Source organism: Hippoglossus stenolepis, chromosome 22, assembly GCF_022539355.2.
Source record: "Hippoglossus stenolepis isolate QCI-W04-F060 chromosome 22, HSTE1.2, whole genome shotgun sequence".
Lineage (NCBI taxonomy): Eukaryota > Metazoa > Chordata > Actinopteri > Pleuronectiformes > Pleuronectidae > Hippoglossus > Hippoglossus stenolepis.
The window spans coordinates 7,019,097-7,036,198 of record NC_061504.1 but is presented as its reverse complement, the minus strand read 5'-3'; the positions used below and the strand labels follow the sequence as shown (position 1 = coordinate 7,036,198).

The following is a 17,102-nucleotide window of genomic DNA, read 5'->3' as shown; positions in this document are numbered from 1 at the left end:
AGTTCATTTTAACACAATCATAATGAAGTGACAGATGACAGAGGGTCACGAACGCTGCCTGGTGCCAGAACAAAAAGATTCACTTTTTTTTTTTAAAGCAGTAATTATTGTATCACTTCTCCCACAAAACTGCCCAAATTCTGACAAGTACAAATCAGCTCAGATGATTCACGTTCTTATTAAGCTGGAGCACGATCCTAAGCTTGACGCACATTGTTCCTGTAAATGTTTTCATCATGCCACTTCTTTTCTATTTGATGTCAGCCCTGGGGATGGAGCAGGAGGAAGGGAGGAGAGTGCAGATTTGATGGACTTTAATTAGACCCATTACACTCTGTTTGTAGTCGGAGGCTAAACAACAGCAGAGAAACATGTGCAAGTGGAGTCAGTAAACAAATTTGGAGAAAAAAAGAAATAAAGAAAGGGTAGAAACGAGAAGAATGCGCTGGCTTTTATCTAGCCCACTAATGCAACCCTCTGGGCAGCGTGTTGTTGAGTGAACCAAAATAAAAGTCAGTTATGGTATTGCATTTTCCAAAGGCAACATCATGCCTGTGTTTTGGTCAGTGTAGCTTTTAAATGCTACTCGTCAGATTGTGTTTTTCACATTATAAGTCATGTGACTTATCTCTATTGGCATTTAAACTGTAGAAACTAAATTTTAAAGTCTGCTGAAGCCAGAGTCGGGGGTAGAGCAAGCAGGAGGCAGGACATGACGTATAAACTCAAAGCACTTTGGGGTTTTCCTTTCACCGGTGTCAGCCTTTATCGCCAAAAGCTATCGAATCTCGTCTTTCCAAGTTGACATCTTTGTCAGATTCTTTTACCTGTATGACACCTCTTTTTCATCCTGAGATATTTGTATCTTTTTATTGTCATCTGTTGCATGTTAGAAACGCTATCAACATGCCCATGATTGCTGTGAGGTGCAGCCCCCTTGGACATTTGCTTTCTCACGTACAGCCCTTGAGCAAAAGTTCAGGAGAATTTTTGCACTTCGTGTCTGAAAGCAGCTCATGAGAGGACAGAGAAAACCCATCTCAGAGAACATCAGCCATCACGTGGCGACGAATTAACCTTTGGGGTAACAGCCAATATTTTGGGGCCTCCGGTGCAGACAGCACATATCAGGGCCTCAGTCCTCTGTTTGTCCTGCACTGTTTGCACTAGTTTCTTTTATCACGTTTCTCCACACAAACTAGACGGGGAAACCAGACGGCTCCGGCCCTCGCCTACAGATTCTGCATATTCACATGCACAATCTTTTTCTACACATTAAGAAGAAAAATAAAACAAATGTAGTGGAGATAGCATGAAAATACAAGGTTGCAGTCGTCCTGCAACTGTGCCAGTCGTGCAGCATCCACCCCAACCCCGCTGCTATCACTCCACCATGCAGTTATATAAACAAGGATATCCACAATCAATTCTCTCGCAAAAACTGGTCAATCTGCCCCGTCTCTCGATTTGGACATCGGGGACAAAGTGTGATCAGATTCGACCTGTGTGAGGTGAACACAGCTGCCTCAGCTCAGGGACACAAACAAAAAAATAAAAGTAAAACCCAGTGTCCCCAGTTGCACACAGAATTTGAATAGGGGTTGAGAACATGTAAAACTCTAAAGTCTCAGAGTTTGTCCCTGAACACACCACGGCAGCACTTTCAGGTACATTAAATAACTTTGACCAAACATAAAACTATAATCAAAAGGTCTACATTTCATCCCCTGGTAGATCACAGATTGAGTTTCAAGTTCATTTCCTATTAACATGAATGAAACGCTGACACAATGGCTGCCTGAGAATGTATTTAAAAACATGAAAACACAAAACTAGCTCAACTGTATCATTATTCAGGGAAAGAGTTGTTAGTGTTTTGGGTTTCAAAAAAACACAGAATATTGAGCTTTTAAAAGACGTAATTGCAAAATACAAAAAGACTCCATCACACGTTGGTTCAGTTTGATGTTAGCAGGGCCACACTGTTGTTGTATAGGAATATGTCCTTAATATCTTTGCTTAATTCGTAGTTCTCAGTTATTATCTGAATTAGGCCTCGAGTGCATAGTTTAAAGATGGTGGGACATGTTTTTATGTCTCTGACAAGGAGACACAAGGAGACATGACCCTGAAAGCACCGCGGGACAAACGGATGATACAAAACAACAGCCTTCATTTTATCTTAAATTAATGGACATTTTCAGAGTGGTTCAATGGGGAGGCAATGGGAAACGTTCTTCTTACCCAGCACGTAAATCGTAGCAAAGTTTCATGAACACTGAGATTCCCGCTGGTCTCCGTTTATCCTTCCGTACACCTGCTGCTCAGCACCGCCGGATTAGCGCCTGTCTCACGGCGAAGACCGCTCGCCAGGTCGGTCCATCCCCGCGGTGCCCGCTCCTCTGTGCCCGCTTAACGGAGCGTCGTCTCCCGCTTCGGCTCGAGCAGCGACGCCGACACACCACAGCGGAACGGAGAAATACCAGTTGCGTGCACCCTCCCTTCTTCTACTTCTTCCCCGGAGAGCAGCAGGGGTCCCCGTAGCAGCTCTCGCAGGTTGGTGCTTCTCGTGTTGACTCCCGAGGAGAAACGGGCAGAGGCCGAGGAGAGAGACGAGCCGAGGCCGAGGAAGTTCCGTCAGAGCTCGGCGCCGAGTTCTTAAAGGGGCCGTTAGCCGCGGAGGAGGAGGAGGAGGAGGAGGAGGAGGCCCCAGACAGACAGCTAACACGGACACTTTCTCCTTTACCACCGCCCTGTGGCTGCCACCGTCATGTGGAGCGCCAGTAGAAATACAGGTGCATGAACAATGGCCTCATTATGATGCAGGACGAAAAGATGAAGTATAATATTACTGCAGTACGACTACTGCAATCATATATTTGAAAATACCTCAATGCCCCATGACTGTCCTTTGTTATTGTAGTTTTAAATGCTGATTCAATCATTTTGCTGTATAATTCAAATGAACTAGTTCCTCTACTGTTTGTTTTCTTCCTAAAATCAACACAATTTAATAACATAGTTCTTTCCTGGTAACTTCTTCATAAGAAAGCCCTTTGTGTTATTGTTAGTGCTGCATAGAACCAACCGAGGCCGCTGCCATCAAAAACAATATAACAGTTTCAATAAATTAAAAATAAAAACACAAATATACTGTGATGTGGAAATAAGTAGCATTGATATGGTATTGCACATGTATTATTATAGGAGGATCCTCATTCATGTAGGAGGAAGTTGTCAGAAGTTATAAGGATGCTATGGTGAAATTGAGTATTACAGGTTTTATTTGCAATTGTCTCAATGCTATTCCAACCCCGTCTTCACACTTTCAGGAATGAAGGAAACTAAAATATTTTATCTTGAATATCTATTATTTACAGTGCAATACAACACATTACTATATTACTTTTGTAACGTGAGGGACAGAGAACTTTCTGAAGCGAGCACTTTCAACCTTACACTCTGCTAAGCTGTTCATAGTTATGACACCCCCACTATAGGAATCAATATCAGTTCCTTAAACCTGCCGGATTTTCTTCGTCTAGATCCATTAATTATTTCCTGGGGAATAAGCAAAAAAACGTCCACCAAGTTATGTGGTAATCTGTCCAGTAGTTAAAGAAAGAGGTAATATGTGAATAAAGAATGGATGACTGTTTAGTTGTTTTTTTGGTTTGTTGTGTTTTCTTAGTTTTTCTTCTGTCTTCCGGGGGGTTTTGTGTTTTGTGTTTTTTCTTTCACCTTTTAACTATTACATTATTGCATCTACTTATTTGTTTCTGCTTTTGTTTTCTAATGTTGAAAACCAATAACAGGTTCTTCCCTGACACATGCCACAACTTTCCACCAAGTTTCGTGTCGATCCGTTCGGTTGTTTTTGTCTAATCTTGATTACAAACATACAAACTAACAAAAAAACAGACAGGAGTGAAAACACAACCTCTGTTGAGGTAAGCCTTGATTTCACAGGCCTCTGAATACCAGTAAATAACAGCTACTGCATAGTTTACGTTTCGCAATGAGATTTCTGTTGTAGAAAATCAATTTTTACTCCTGTGACCTCAAAAGCTTTGATCCAATCCAAACCATAGATAATTTATTTAAATGGAACTAATCAGATAGATGTGGTCTCTGTGTTTGACCTCTTGCGAAACAAGACTATGGACTCGAGTAGACAGAAGAGACAAAGACTTGAGCATTGTATTTGCAAGTAAGGGGCTTTCCACGCATCCCAAAATTAAATAGAGAATACATAAGTGTTTGAAGTGCTGACCTTTGCATGGTTGCCATGTCAGTCTGTGGGATTCTCTTGTCTTCTGAATCCAGTTATCCCCCTTATTTCAGCAATCCTTGTGCTGGGTTAACGGATCCTTCTTACACTGTGAATGAGTCAGAGAGACAAAAAAAAAGAGGAGCGGGTTTGAAGGGCCGAGGAGTGAAAGTGATAGAATGTGAGCAACTTGAGGAGACTGACTCCTGACCCCAGAGATGAGAGCGTAGATAACGAGGACGTAATCACAAGTATTTTCTACGACCGCTGTCCGACTAGCAATGAGGATCAGTGTCCTCGCTGTAGCGCGTTGGCCCGGTTGTCCGGCGGCTGCCACCTCCTCACAATATGACACGGTCAGCCTACGTAAGATCTCAGCATGTTAGCATGAAAGTGGATCAGACTTTAAGTTGATGCCAGTTATTCCCACATAATGATGAGTTGCTTTCTGCATGCAAGACCTGAGACAGACAGAAAAAGTCATGGCTGTGTTTTTTAAGTTCTTACCGGTGCAGCTTCTGTTGACAAGTCCACGTCTATGTGGCTTCAGCCGCTTGTGGTGGTTTAGATAAGCTTCATATTTGTGTAGGCAAATGTCTGCAGCACGAAAGAGGAGTTTCCATCTCCAGTCCACGTGCACTTTCTGCAGACCTTACATGACAGGGTATATTTAGAGCCATATATTTCTACATCCCATAGTCTTTTGCATCATTGATCTGATGATATGAAAATCACCCAGGAATTAAAGAGTGTGACTCCAGCTAACAATGTTTGCAGTCCTTTCCACACATTGGACTAATTAGCTATGATTCCACACTGGGTGCCGCCAGGTCTGTGCCATCAAGTCTTTAAAGTACTCTTGAATTCCTGCACCACTTAAACAGTTTTTGCTTTCCTATTTTTCCCCCAGTATCATTGAACTACACTCTGAGGTTCATTAGCTGTTATTAATATGTTCATGTTAGCGCTGAAAAAAAAAAAAATTGTGTCTATTGTGTGAATGTGGTTATTTGTTGTGATGAACTGAGAGAGAATAACTACAGGGCAGTTTGTCAGCTCTACGAAACTTCGTCTTTGAATTGTCTTGCCATCTACCCAGCACTAAACAGCAAAGTCAGCACCTAGCTGATGAACATTAGAGCATAGCAGCCACATATTTCACTCAGATGGTGGAGACCAAAAATGGAGCTAAAAGAAAAGTGAACAATGGACGTAGATTTGCAAGGTAACCAGAAACACATTAGCATGACCAGTCTACATAAATGTTTCCATCAAGATATCTCTTTATAGTGGGTGTTTGTTCATAGTTTGCATATTATAGTGTTCCCTTAATCCACTGGGGCAGCACTGATGCATCTTTCCAAGTTCAGTTAAAATCACTGGGAACCTTATTTCGTAGAAAACCAATCTATGTAAATATGTATTAAAATATGGAATCATCAGGAATCTATTTTATTAATCCCAGTTACATAATCATTTTGAATACGTCAATCCACATGCATGTTGGCTCAGACATAACTAAAATCTGTCTCTATATTCTATCTATATCTCATTCAGGTTATTTCAGCTGTTCATGTGATGTATGATCCTGTATCATTGGAAACGACTGTACTAAACTTGATCTGTAAATACTGTAGGCTCTTCAGAGATTGTCCAGGCAACAAAGACTCAAGCTTTTAGATGGGATTCCCCTTACAAACGCTTTACACACACACACACACACACACACAATGGGTTTCTGGTTTGTGATCCTCTTCTGATGTCTTCTAGTAAAAGTACTGCTGTTTAGATTTCCCCAAATCCTCCCTCTGCGCCAATTTAGTAACCCTGCAGTAAACCCCTTAATCCCAAACCGGCCATTTTCCACAGGGTTGCACAACCACTCCTCTTATGCAACTGACAGAGTATCTAGATTCAATTACAGAACAATTGGACAGAGAGGGAGGCTGGATGACGAGGGTGCTGGTGAAAATCAACATTTGAATTACATGATTGATTCAATTATAGGATGTCATTTAACAACAGAAACACGTTTTAATGAAAACATAAAATATACAAGAAATAGATATTATGGCTGATGATGCCCTATTCTTTTTGTGTCAGCGTTTGCATTGATTGTAATTCTATATTTCTGAGGATCCTCCTCTCACGTCACCTTCTCCTATTAAAGCAACGCTATGTAACTTTTACTATATTTAATTCTGTTGGACTCCCTATCCGGTGATTCAGTGGTTTCACCTCTGACTGTGAAGTCTCACTCACTGAACTGAAACAACCTTATGGTGGATATTACTTTAGATCCCCAGTTTACCCAGCTGCAGCATCCTCTACTGGCGAGGAGCTGTAACTGCAAGGCAACAAGTTGTACAAAACATATCAACTAAAATAACTTTCATTTCATTTTCTACAGCTCTGTGTAGCCCATCTCATGCACAAATGTAGAACATGACGTAGATAACATTAGGCACAAACTGAGAGGATGTCATTGGTTGTAATAGTTTGATACGTTTGTCTTAAAAACTAATTTCACATTCCTTGGATAGGCCTAGAGCCAAGTTTACCGTCTGTTGTGATGTTCTAAAACTGGCAGAAAATGTCACCTATTCAAATCCATTCATTCAGAAGTGTTTATGTGAATAAATGTGCAATAAGTGATAACTTACAGACCAGAAACTTGATAAGATGAGGTGGAAGTCAGAGCGAAGGTTAAATACTGCAGCAGGTGAGCAGTTGATTGACAGTGATGAAGCTCAGGTGTAAGGAGTGATTGGTGGAGGAGGAGCTATGATCCTCCTCCACCAATCACATTCTTTCGCACAGGGACACGTCAATAAAAGTACACTGAAGCCAATAGAATCCCTGTACCATCAAACAATAAACACTGACAAGACAAGACACCACGAGGGTACCATCACTGCAATACTCTTAAAAAAAAAGACACAATTTACCAATCTGGGAAAACATCAGTCGATTGTGTCTTGTTTTCAAGGTATTAAACAACATGGCACCTCGACCACTCCGTACCTATATAACATTTAAACAATTGTAGAGCAATAACTAGAGGTGATTGTCTTACAGCTACAAGATGAAGTAGGTTTTGGCCAATCTCTGCTTTTTCTGTCAGAGCCTCCCAGGATTGGAACAATTTACCACAACTTCACTTTCCTTCTCCTCCACACGAAGAGCCTGGTTTATATGAAACCAAAACTGTGAACACTAAAATGGTATTCGTGCTATCTGTTGTCTTACATGTCTTGTGCCTGCAGTTTGGCAGCTGCTTGTCATTGTGTCTTTCATGTCACCAGGGCCTTATATTAATATTGTGTTGTCTTGCTATTTGTTAATTGTTGTCATGTACTTTTCATTCTGTGTATTCTAACATCTGTTGCTCTTGCTTTTATGCACTGCAGGCTCTGTTTATGTGTCGTTTTTCTCTGCTTTTATAGCTGTTTGTATTTTCTTTCTGCGCTCTTATTGCCTGCCCAGGGACTACAGATGGAGATTAGCCTCTGTGGCTCACTCTGGCATATTTTCAGAAATGGTATTAATATGCACTGCGTCTGTCAAATAAAGTAATAAAGGCCTGAAAGACACCGAGGGGGAAAACTAGCAAAACGGTGACCCAGGGAAACACACACATTCTGTTGTGGCAAAACAAGAGAAGCGGATTTAAAGTCTCACGATCCCAACAGTGGGTCAATGATAAACAGTTACTCCCCCTTGAAGTTTGAGGAGAAGGTTATTACCTCCTCAAACATGACGAGGGTAACCATTTATCAGGAGGTTTATAAAGAGGTTATATGTTTTCCTCTGTGTTTGTTTGCTTGTCAGTTTGAAGTCTTATCTTGACGATTAAACGTCTTTGTTGTGTTGTATGTAAATGTTTCTTCTTCTCAGGTCTCTCTTGAGAAAGACATAGAAAATCTCAAGTGTCTGATCAAATAAAGATCCCATTTTAAAAAATCTGCAAGTCTTTTGTTTTCTGCAGTGATGAGTTTTATCACTTGTGAATTCATGTTTTGATTATTATGAGAAAACATTTGGTGTTTCTTCTTTTTTTTTAAGTGACATGGCATCCCTTCGTCCTGTCTTTACACGTATTGACCAGTAGATGGCAGAACAGCATCGGTTGTCCTCTCTCGTCCTGCCTGGGAACTGTTGAGCTCAGTTCACTCAGTGTTTCTCCACATTGTAAATTATTCAGTCAGCCTGGCTGTGATGGAGCAGAGATAAAGAGGAGGGCAGAGGGTCAGTCTGATCTGATCGTGTCACCGCTGCCTCCTCCACTCCTCAGGTTTCAGTCCAGTGAAACATAGACCACCCGATGGAGTCACGCCTGTTTGATTGAGTTATCACTACTATAATGGGAGTCAGTGTAATGTAATGTCAGAGTGTCACAAACTGTAGACTTACAACAAACATGTTGCATCTCTGTGACGACTAATCCTGCATTAATTTCACATGCAACCACGGTTTCTTCATTTTTACACCTTGTGCCACCTAAAGGGAACGAGTGGCGTCTGTCGCCATAACAACTGCCCACCCAATAGCCTTCTGAAACCTGACCCTCTCATCTAGCCTTTCACACTGCCTGCTTACAATAACTCACTTGGCAGTACCCAGTGGCAGCAGGTTGCATGTGTATGTGTCTTTGTGACGGACTTGACATAGAAGCTATTTCCGGGCTCTTACCTTTTAACCCCCCACAAAAAAACTACTTTAACAGTGACATGAGGACACTTAACTGATTTATACTGAGAAATGTAGATAAGAGAAAAGAGGATGCATGCCCCACATAATTCATTTCTATCTCCCCTCCCAGTTGAAGTAAAAAGAGCATTCGTGGCCTTTGAAACCCTCCCCTGGCTCTTTGATCCGCCGCCACCTTAAGTGCATCTGCTGCATACGGCTGAAGACACATTCCTGCAGACAAACATTAAAGCGAGGGGCTGCGTATAGTCGGCTTTACCTTGGAATGCCAGAGCAAAGTGTTCGGCTTTAAATCCAGTTGAGCTGTGGACAAAAAATGTAAATAATGTGAAGGGGGGAAAAGGACTCTGCAGTGGCTGCACAGGCATGTCGGAGTATGATTCATGAGGTGCAAGAGTCGGGTTTATTTTATAAATAAATAGCTTCTTTCACTTTTCATTGAATTTTATATTGTTACTTTGCAACAAATAGAAATCAGACTAATCATTCTGGCAATTTTTGTAGTTGTCATACTATTGTACTGTCAGAATTTGAGGAGGAAATAGTAGTTTCCTTCTCATATAAAAAAATATTAAAGTATTATCCTAAATTTATCAATATTAACAAGTTATTAACGTTTTCAGCGTTTCTACAGAACAGTGGTGAGTTAATCTCTCTCGCTCTGCGTGTGTGTGTGTGTGCCCATATCAAAGTGAGGCAGCCTTTCAGTACCTCTCACAATGTACCGACACACGTTAGATTCACTCAGTTGTCTCAGACAGTCAGACTGCTCTCTCTTCACATGACCTTGTATGGACAACATCTACATCGCAAACACAGGACTTCAGTTTGAACCTGTGTTTGAAATCAAAATCATCTTTGGTGGATTCTTGGAGTCTATTTAAGTTTCCCTCCGTCCTTCTTACCAACAGAATTATTCTATTCTATTTTCAATTAATAATTAATATTAAAAGATTTCAATGATTTATTCATGATTAAAAAAACAAGTTCTGAGTCTAAACTCAATGTGCGCAGTTAAAGTACATCGTCTGTCATCACAGGTTGGTTTAAATATTGGCGAGTCACGATTGGTTTGCAGATGTGCTGACATCAGCTCCTTCCTGCTGGGCCCCAAGTACTGAATCTGCGAAATGACAGAAGACGTTCCAACAGTGGCAGAAACTTGTGTTTCACTTAAAAATAAATAAATAATGTAGTTATTGTACAATCTCCCAACACGTGTATTGTATACGTAAGGTAGAAAACTTTGTTAATGGGTTAGATAAGTAAACACAATCCATTATTTTCAAGAAGTAGAGATAATGAATGATCTGAAGGTTTGCCTCTATACATGAAGATTTACTGACCAATGTTGATCAGAATGGGATCTTCTTATAAAAAAATTAATAATAATAAATTAATAAAAGGTTGACGTTAAGTATCTCAGTAGGAGCCAGGTTAGCAACAGTTGCTATGAAGGAGCTGAAACCTCTCTTTTTTACCACACTAATCTTCATTGGTTAGTCCACTGCTAACTTCGCTAAATGACACATAAAAAAAAGCTACAACACAGTTTTAAAAAGTCATCATGTCATCTTTAATTTTACAGTCACAATCATTTCTTTCTTTCCAGTGTCTGAAAACCATAAAAAATAAATATACATTATGTTACAAAACATTTCCAGTGTCTGGGATCAATAAAACAACGAGGACATTTATCGGCAGCCTCGTCTGCGTGAGGGCGAAACACAGAGGACGAACAGTCTGTGTGGTACTAAGGCGTTCAGTGAGTGGTAAACCAGGCTTTAAGTGGCATTATACAAGCTGCAGGATGCATTAGAGATGGGGTAAATTTCACTTTGAATTTAGATTCAGACATTTAGTAATAAAGGAACAATTTGTATTTATGTTCAAGAGTTTATATTAATTATTAGTTTTGCTTTTGAAACATTTCGGAAACGTATTGCTCGCCAAGTCAGAAAAAGACAAATTGATCGTTACATTATAACTTGATATATTTGAAGTTACAATATTAAAAATGTATGTTATCACTTAATAACGTAATATGTTTAACCATTTATAACGTGGGAAGATTTATGTTTTAACAAGAAGTTATCACGTTATAACATGATACGTTGTACGTTATACATGAGTGGCAGCAACATGCTTCTGCACGAAACTAAGTTCAAAGTGAAATGACCCAAACTTGAGTCTGCATGTTGACTGTATATCAGGACTTTGGTAACCAGGAATATTTGTTTGCATTGAAGAAAGAGGCAGGACGGACACTGGAAAGAGAAGGCTTCAGGTTCATAGTGCTCCAACTGAAAAACTCCATACACACTCAAACACAACAGTCTTTAATCCGTTATGTGTGTGTGTGTGTGTCTTTACGGCAACAAATGCTGCCAGAGTGATTACATCACCTGGAACCCCAACTCTTATACAGTAAGAGTATGTAAGCCTGTGTGTGTGTGTGTGTGTGTGTGTGTGCGCCCTGGATTGAGGCCTGAAGGCACGCAGGTAATTGTTCTCAGTCGATTACACCAGCATATCAAGTGATTTTCTCAACAGGAAAGCATTCCTAGTGCAACACAGGCGAAATGATTGTTTTAGTGTCGAAACTCGTCCTTGCTGCAGCTGAAATACAAAATAGATCATTTTCTTTAACAATATCTACACATTAATTACACTCTAAATGCACTGGATGCCTTTCTTTGAGTTAAAAAAAGAGGAGAAGAGGAAAAGCACTTGGCGTGTGTCGGGAACAGCTTGTGTCGGGGTTTACGTCTGTAGTACCGGCACGTATGGTTCATGCACAGTGATTATACGTCCGATTTTCTCCATGAGAAAAATGCAAAGTCCCAAAATATTGTCCAGCTTTTTGACCGAAGTGTCATAATAACGATCCTTTTGGGGATTGCAATGCATTCTGGGGGCATTCTTCATCTTCGTCCCCCTTTACGTTAGTGGTTTTGGCACACGTGGCTCCATTTCATCCTCTGTCCAACACGGTATTCCCTTTATTATTTCTCAAATCGTTTCATTATCTCTGCTTCTCAGGCAGTCTTTAAGTCTGCAATTAATACTGCTCTCCAGAGAGAGGGAACACCAGAGGGATGGAAGGACGGATCAGGCAGAGGAGCTTTTTTCCCACTCATTTCACCCTCGTCTTCAGCACCCCTCCATCTTAATTTATTCTTTCATTTGACTCCCCTCCACTCTTGGCTCTCCTTCCCTGGTGGTTTGTCCCGCTCGCTCCCTTCTTTCCCAGGGGCGGACCGGTCTGGGTTCATCCTGACAGGTCAGATTGAAGTCTCGTTACTGCCACTGTGAGCGGAAGAAGAAATGGAGGGAGGGAAAGAAGAGGGGAGAAAGGGTGGAGGATGAAACAACACAAATCTTATCTAATTTCGTGCTATAATCCAATGAATAGTTTGATTTGATAGTCTGTGTTGCTGTGCTGCAAAACAAAAACATGTGATTTCTGCATTTCTATGTCACGTGTCATGTATGATTTTGGATCATACATTCACTTCAACTATATTATTATGTATGTTGTATTAGGCCACAGAATGGTGTCAGCTGCCAGTGTTCGCTGAAACACTACCTACTCTGAGTCTGACTCGTTGTCTCCGTTGACCGTCCCTGACTTCAAGTGCATGGCCACCCCCCCGTTGGTCTCCCGGTAGATGGCCGCCGGCGGGGGTCCGACAGGGACCTGCGGCCGCGGGGCCACAGGTGGCTTGATGAGGGAGCTGTTTTCGTGGTTGCCAGGGCGACCACCGTCGTTGGAGGCCAGCGAGGGCGGCCGTGAGGAAGGGGTCATGATGTTGACGGAGGACGGAGGCGGGGAAGACGTGGTGTTGTTGTTGTTGGGGGGCGGGGAGGTGATGGTGGGGGAGTTGTAGTCGCTCAGCTTCTCCCTCAGGCGGTTCTTCATGTTCTTGTCGGTGAGCGGAGGAGGGTAGCTGATCTTGTTCTTTAAGATGCCTGAGTTTGGACAAACAGCTCCAGTGTTAAAAAATAATCTTAATAAATGAATTTGATTGAATTCAATCGAGTTCTTCTCTCTTACCTTTTCTCTGCTCTGGATGATGGTTGCTGTTGTGCTGGCTAGGGGGCGCTGTATCTTTCGCATTACTGGTCGTCTGTTTGTCTCTCTCCTGGGGCGGCTCCCTCTCTCTTTCTCCGGTGTGGTTGAGCTTATTTTCCGAGTGCAGCTCCACGTTCACCTTGGTCTCCACCCTCAGCCTCTCGGCCCCAGCTGGATCCTCGCTGTCGCTGGCTGTGGTGGGCTCTGTGGGCCAGTAGGGCTTCATATGATTGGGCACTGAATCCACTGATGGGGGGGAAAGAGACTTATTTGAAGCAGAAGAGTGCATACCTCCACCAAGGCCCAACATGCCAGTCCCCCAAACATGCCTGATATTTTTTATCATGATCCTTGAATTATTTCCAGAAAAATCACGGAAATGTTTAAAAATGCCAAATCGTTGCTGATCTCATAAAGGTTAGTAGAATAATTTAAGTAGCATATAATGAAAAAACTTTGTCTCAAGTATGAAATTGTTAGAGTACTTCTCTAACCACTGACTGAGCTTCATCATTAGCCTCAGTCGGACCACACATACCTTTAGGCGTGCTGTGAACGGGCTGCCTCTCGTTGTTCCACTTCGGCTTGACGTCGATGTCGTCGTCCTCGCTGTCGGAGGAGTGCGAGGAGGCGTAGGAGGAGCTGTGCTCGTCCACTGACAGCTCACTGTCTGAGTCCGAGTCTGGGGGGGGGGAGCAAGGAGGGTTAGTCAGCTGAGAAACTTTGATCTGATACAAACCCCTGAAAAACCACGGCGAACTCACCATCTCCCTTGGTGCCGTTTCTATGGAACAGAGGTCCATCCAGATCTGTGCGTCCTTTAGCTGCTCCTGAGGAGCCGCTGGGCTTCTGACCAGACTCCTCCCTTCATAGATAAAGACAGATGCAGCAGGGAGGAAGGGAGAGGAGGACAGGGAGTGGAAGAAATGGGAGTGAAAAAGAAGAGGTTGAGATAAACAGGATAAAGGGGGGAGTACAGCGTCTCTGGAAATAAATTCAAGCCCCAACTTTTATACAAACAGACATCTCTTATTACAAAACATTTGCCTCTGTTGTTGGCTTCAATTAAGAGAAGAACAAAAAATAACATGTGGTTTAGGTGTCCTTGCATCAGGTTAAAGTCTTGATCATCAAAAATAAGACGTATGGATAAAAATTCAAATCATTACACCTGCATCATTTATTGAAGTCTATTTATAGTATATTTATATAGTTTCTTTCAGTGATTTGTTAATTGAATCTTCCCTAATTTGATCCATAATTGATTACAAATGATGTGGATTCAACTCCTCAGTCATCTCCTCCTGCTTATTCCAGGTTGGTTTGAGATGTTGGCTGGAGGGTAAAAATGCTACCGGAGACTCTGACTTATCTGATGGTTGTTCTGAGAGGAGCTTCTGGAAGCAGCTGCAAGCATGCCCCAGGGAACATGTGTATATATATATATGAATATATGTATATATATATATATATATATATATATATATATATATATACAGTATATGTGTGTGTACCCTCCTTTCCTTAGCCTCCTGCCCCTCTCTTCTCCCATTTTACCTCGCTCTGTCTCTGAAAGGCAGCACGCCTAATCGCTCGCCCCCCAGCATTTCTGCTCTCTTACTGACCCCAGTGTCAGTTCGCATTACCCAGATGACAGCTTTACGAGTCAAGGCGCACAGTCAGACCTCAACTTGATTCTGTAAAACTCTTTTAAAAACACCAGGTACATGTAACACCACTCCACTGCGATGAAAACACGCCTGTGATAGTCTGAAAACAGGTGAGATTAGCCCGAGATGAGGAGCCACTCGATCGTGGGAGGGCTATCTCAACATGTCAACGTCACCTGTGCTGTTGCTCAGGTGCTGATTAAGAAAGTTCAAAAAAAGGAATGAAGATTTATACATGCTAATAAAAATCTACTACACTCAATTGGTAGTAAAAGAAGGACATGCTACAGCATGTTTTATAATAAATTATACATATTTACAGCGTAGAAGTGCCTGAGACTGATGCAGTTTAATATGTTTGTTTAAGAAAGGATATCGATGTATATACAGTTTGTAATTTAGACTAAAACATTTGAATTCTAGTAAACTACACCAAGCTTGATCTGAAACATAAAAAAACATTCTTAGCCTAAATGTCTGCTGCTGCCCTCCCCCTAGTTACTGCTGCAGCTTTTAAGTCTGCATATCATGAAATGTTCACTTCAACAACACAATGCGTCGAATCAAAATTAACATGATCAAAGTTGAAATAAAACACACAACACTCAACAATGTAACACAATGGACATGAATAGTGTGAATGGATGCACAGTAGGTATGATGCTCCTTTGTCTGGGTATCTGTGAAAGTAGGTACGGGTATGTCTGTATGGCGTTTTGCAACAAGGCCGTGCACCATGCGCTGGCAAAGCTCAGCCTCATCTTACATGCAAACCCGATTACATCTCCGTGCAGGTGCCATTATGTGGCAGCATTCACGTATGGAAGCAGAGAAAACAAAAATGTAGAGAAACTTAGCCGCTTGATTTATCCCCAGTTTTGGACAGGGCTTGGAATAAGGACAGGGTGACAGAGGGTGACAGAGGGTGACCGCCAAGCGAGTGTGCATAAACATGGAGCCTGAAATGTGTTAGTATGTGTGAGATATTTGATGCATCAACAGAACCGCGGAAAGCACGACCAAGAAAAACCAGAGAGAGAAAATGAAACTGGTCCCAAAAAAAAAACATGCTTGGTTGCACACACACACACACACACACACACGTGGTGCAGCAGTGTAGTAAAAGCAGCCATGCAGTCAGTGAGCGTGTTGTACCTGAGCGCGTAAGCCAGGTAGCTGCTGCGGCTCTTAGCTGACCTGAGCGTACTGTCCAGGGACACGGTGGACTCTCCGATGCCCGAGCGGTACAACGGGCCGTCTTCTGTGTACGTGTTGTTGCAGTTGAGAGAACGCTGGAAATGGAGGAACGAGTTTGAGCACATTTAAAACAACAGTCCCAAACAAAGGGCACACAGCATTCTGTGATGTGAACTGCATGTGAGGATACACAGTTTGTGTGTGTCTGATCACTCACTGTGAGCAAAGACGCCCTCGTGGTGCTGGACTCGTCGGGCACGCTCTTCTTCCCCGTGAAGACGTTCTTGAGGTTTTTCCTCACCTCTTTGTTGAAGACCACATGGAAGAAGAAGATGAAGACTCCCTGTGATAATAAAAAAAAAGCGATAACATTTGTTAAAACAGCAGCGTGGGTATGGGGAAAGATACACCTCTGTGCATGTGTTTAAACGAATAGAGAATGTGAGCAGAATCTCTATGGAGAGGTCCAGCATCAACCCTGTGTTACCTGCAGACAGCTGAAGACGGCGAAAAGGTAGTGGAAAGTCATCACGTCGCTGTTGACTGCCATTAGGCCGAGCAGCCAGGTGGCGCTGATGAGCAGCAAGAGGAGGAAGGCCATCCGGAGTGCAGGGCTGAAGAGTGAATCACACACACACGATGAGATTCCTGCTGCTCTTTCCAAAAATAAAGATGCCAATGTTAAATGAACATGCGCATGTTGTGTTTTATGTGACAGTGGAACGTACATCGCTCCTGACTTCTCCATCGCTTTCTGCCTGCGACCACAGGAAGCCTTCGCAGCGAGGATAAAGATCACAATGTTCACCTGAAGAGACGGTGAAGGAGGGAGGAAGTTAGTATCATTCTTTGAGAGTTTGCTCCGTGTTGAGCTGCCTGCGGACGACTTCAGTTCATGTACATACCAGGACGACAACAAAGATGGGTCCTGCGAAGCTCCAGATGAGTGTGTCGTGGACAGAGAGCCAACAGAAGTCTGGGTTCCCGTATCCCTGAGGGTCGAGACCTACCGCCAGACCTGACCACACACAAACACACACAGTATTATTCTCCGAAATTATTTCAAAAACTTCACTGACGTCCGTGTTAAATAACACGAGGTGACAAATCCAGGATATTCCCCTTTGTTTTCCTTCCTATTCCAATTTTCCAACTGTCATATCCATCACTTATCGCTGTC

At 42.3% G+C, this 17,102-nt stretch overlaps 2 protein-coding genes across 8 annotated transcripts in view; both read right to left on the bottom strand.

Moving 5' to 3' along the window:
- gramd4a (GRAM domain containing 4a) overlaps positions 1-2,668 on the bottom strand; it is a 44,933-nt gene extending 42,265 nt beyond the window's left edge. For 2 of the 4 annotated variants that reach the window (XM_035147254.2, XM_035147257.2), the window contains exon 1: positions 2,245-2,666. In XM_035147254.2, coding sequence (XP_035003145.1) covers positions 2,245-2,273 — 29 coding nt within the window. In that variant the 5' untranslated portion in view covers positions 2,274-2,666. Of the gene's footprint in view, positions 1-2,244 lie in introns of all 4 variants that reach the window. The other 2 variants (XM_035147255.2, XM_035147256.2) reach the window with 2 other exon arrangements.
- Positions 2,669-10,532: 7,864 nt separating this feature from the next.
- celsr1a (cadherin EGF LAG seven-pass G-type receptor 1a) overlaps positions 10,533-17,102 on the bottom strand; it is a 90,189-nt gene continuing 83,619 nt past the window's right edge. For 2 of the 4 annotated variants that reach the window (XM_035147307.2, XM_035147310.2), the window contains 10 exons: positions 16,828-16,940; positions 16,651-16,730; positions 16,410-16,536; positions 16,140-16,265; positions 15,881-16,017; positions 13,820-13,920; positions 13,594-13,737; positions 13,038-13,301; positions 12,574-12,952; positions 10,533-12,289 (listed from right to left, as the gene is read on the bottom strand). In XM_035147307.2, the coding sequence (XP_035003198.2) occupies positions 12,265-12,289; positions 12,574-12,952; positions 13,038-13,301; positions 13,594-13,737; positions 13,820-13,920; positions 15,881-16,017; positions 16,140-16,265; positions 16,410-16,536; positions 16,651-16,730; positions 16,828-16,940 (1,496 nt within the window). In that variant the 3' untranslated portion in view covers positions 10,533-12,264. Of the gene's footprint in view, positions 12,290-12,569; positions 12,953-13,037; positions 13,302-13,593; positions 13,738-13,819; positions 13,921-15,880; positions 16,018-16,139; positions 16,266-16,409; positions 16,537-16,650; positions 16,731-16,827; positions 16,941-17,102 lie in introns of all 4 variants that reach the window. The other 2 variants (XM_035147308.2, XM_035147309.2) reach the window with 2 other exon arrangements.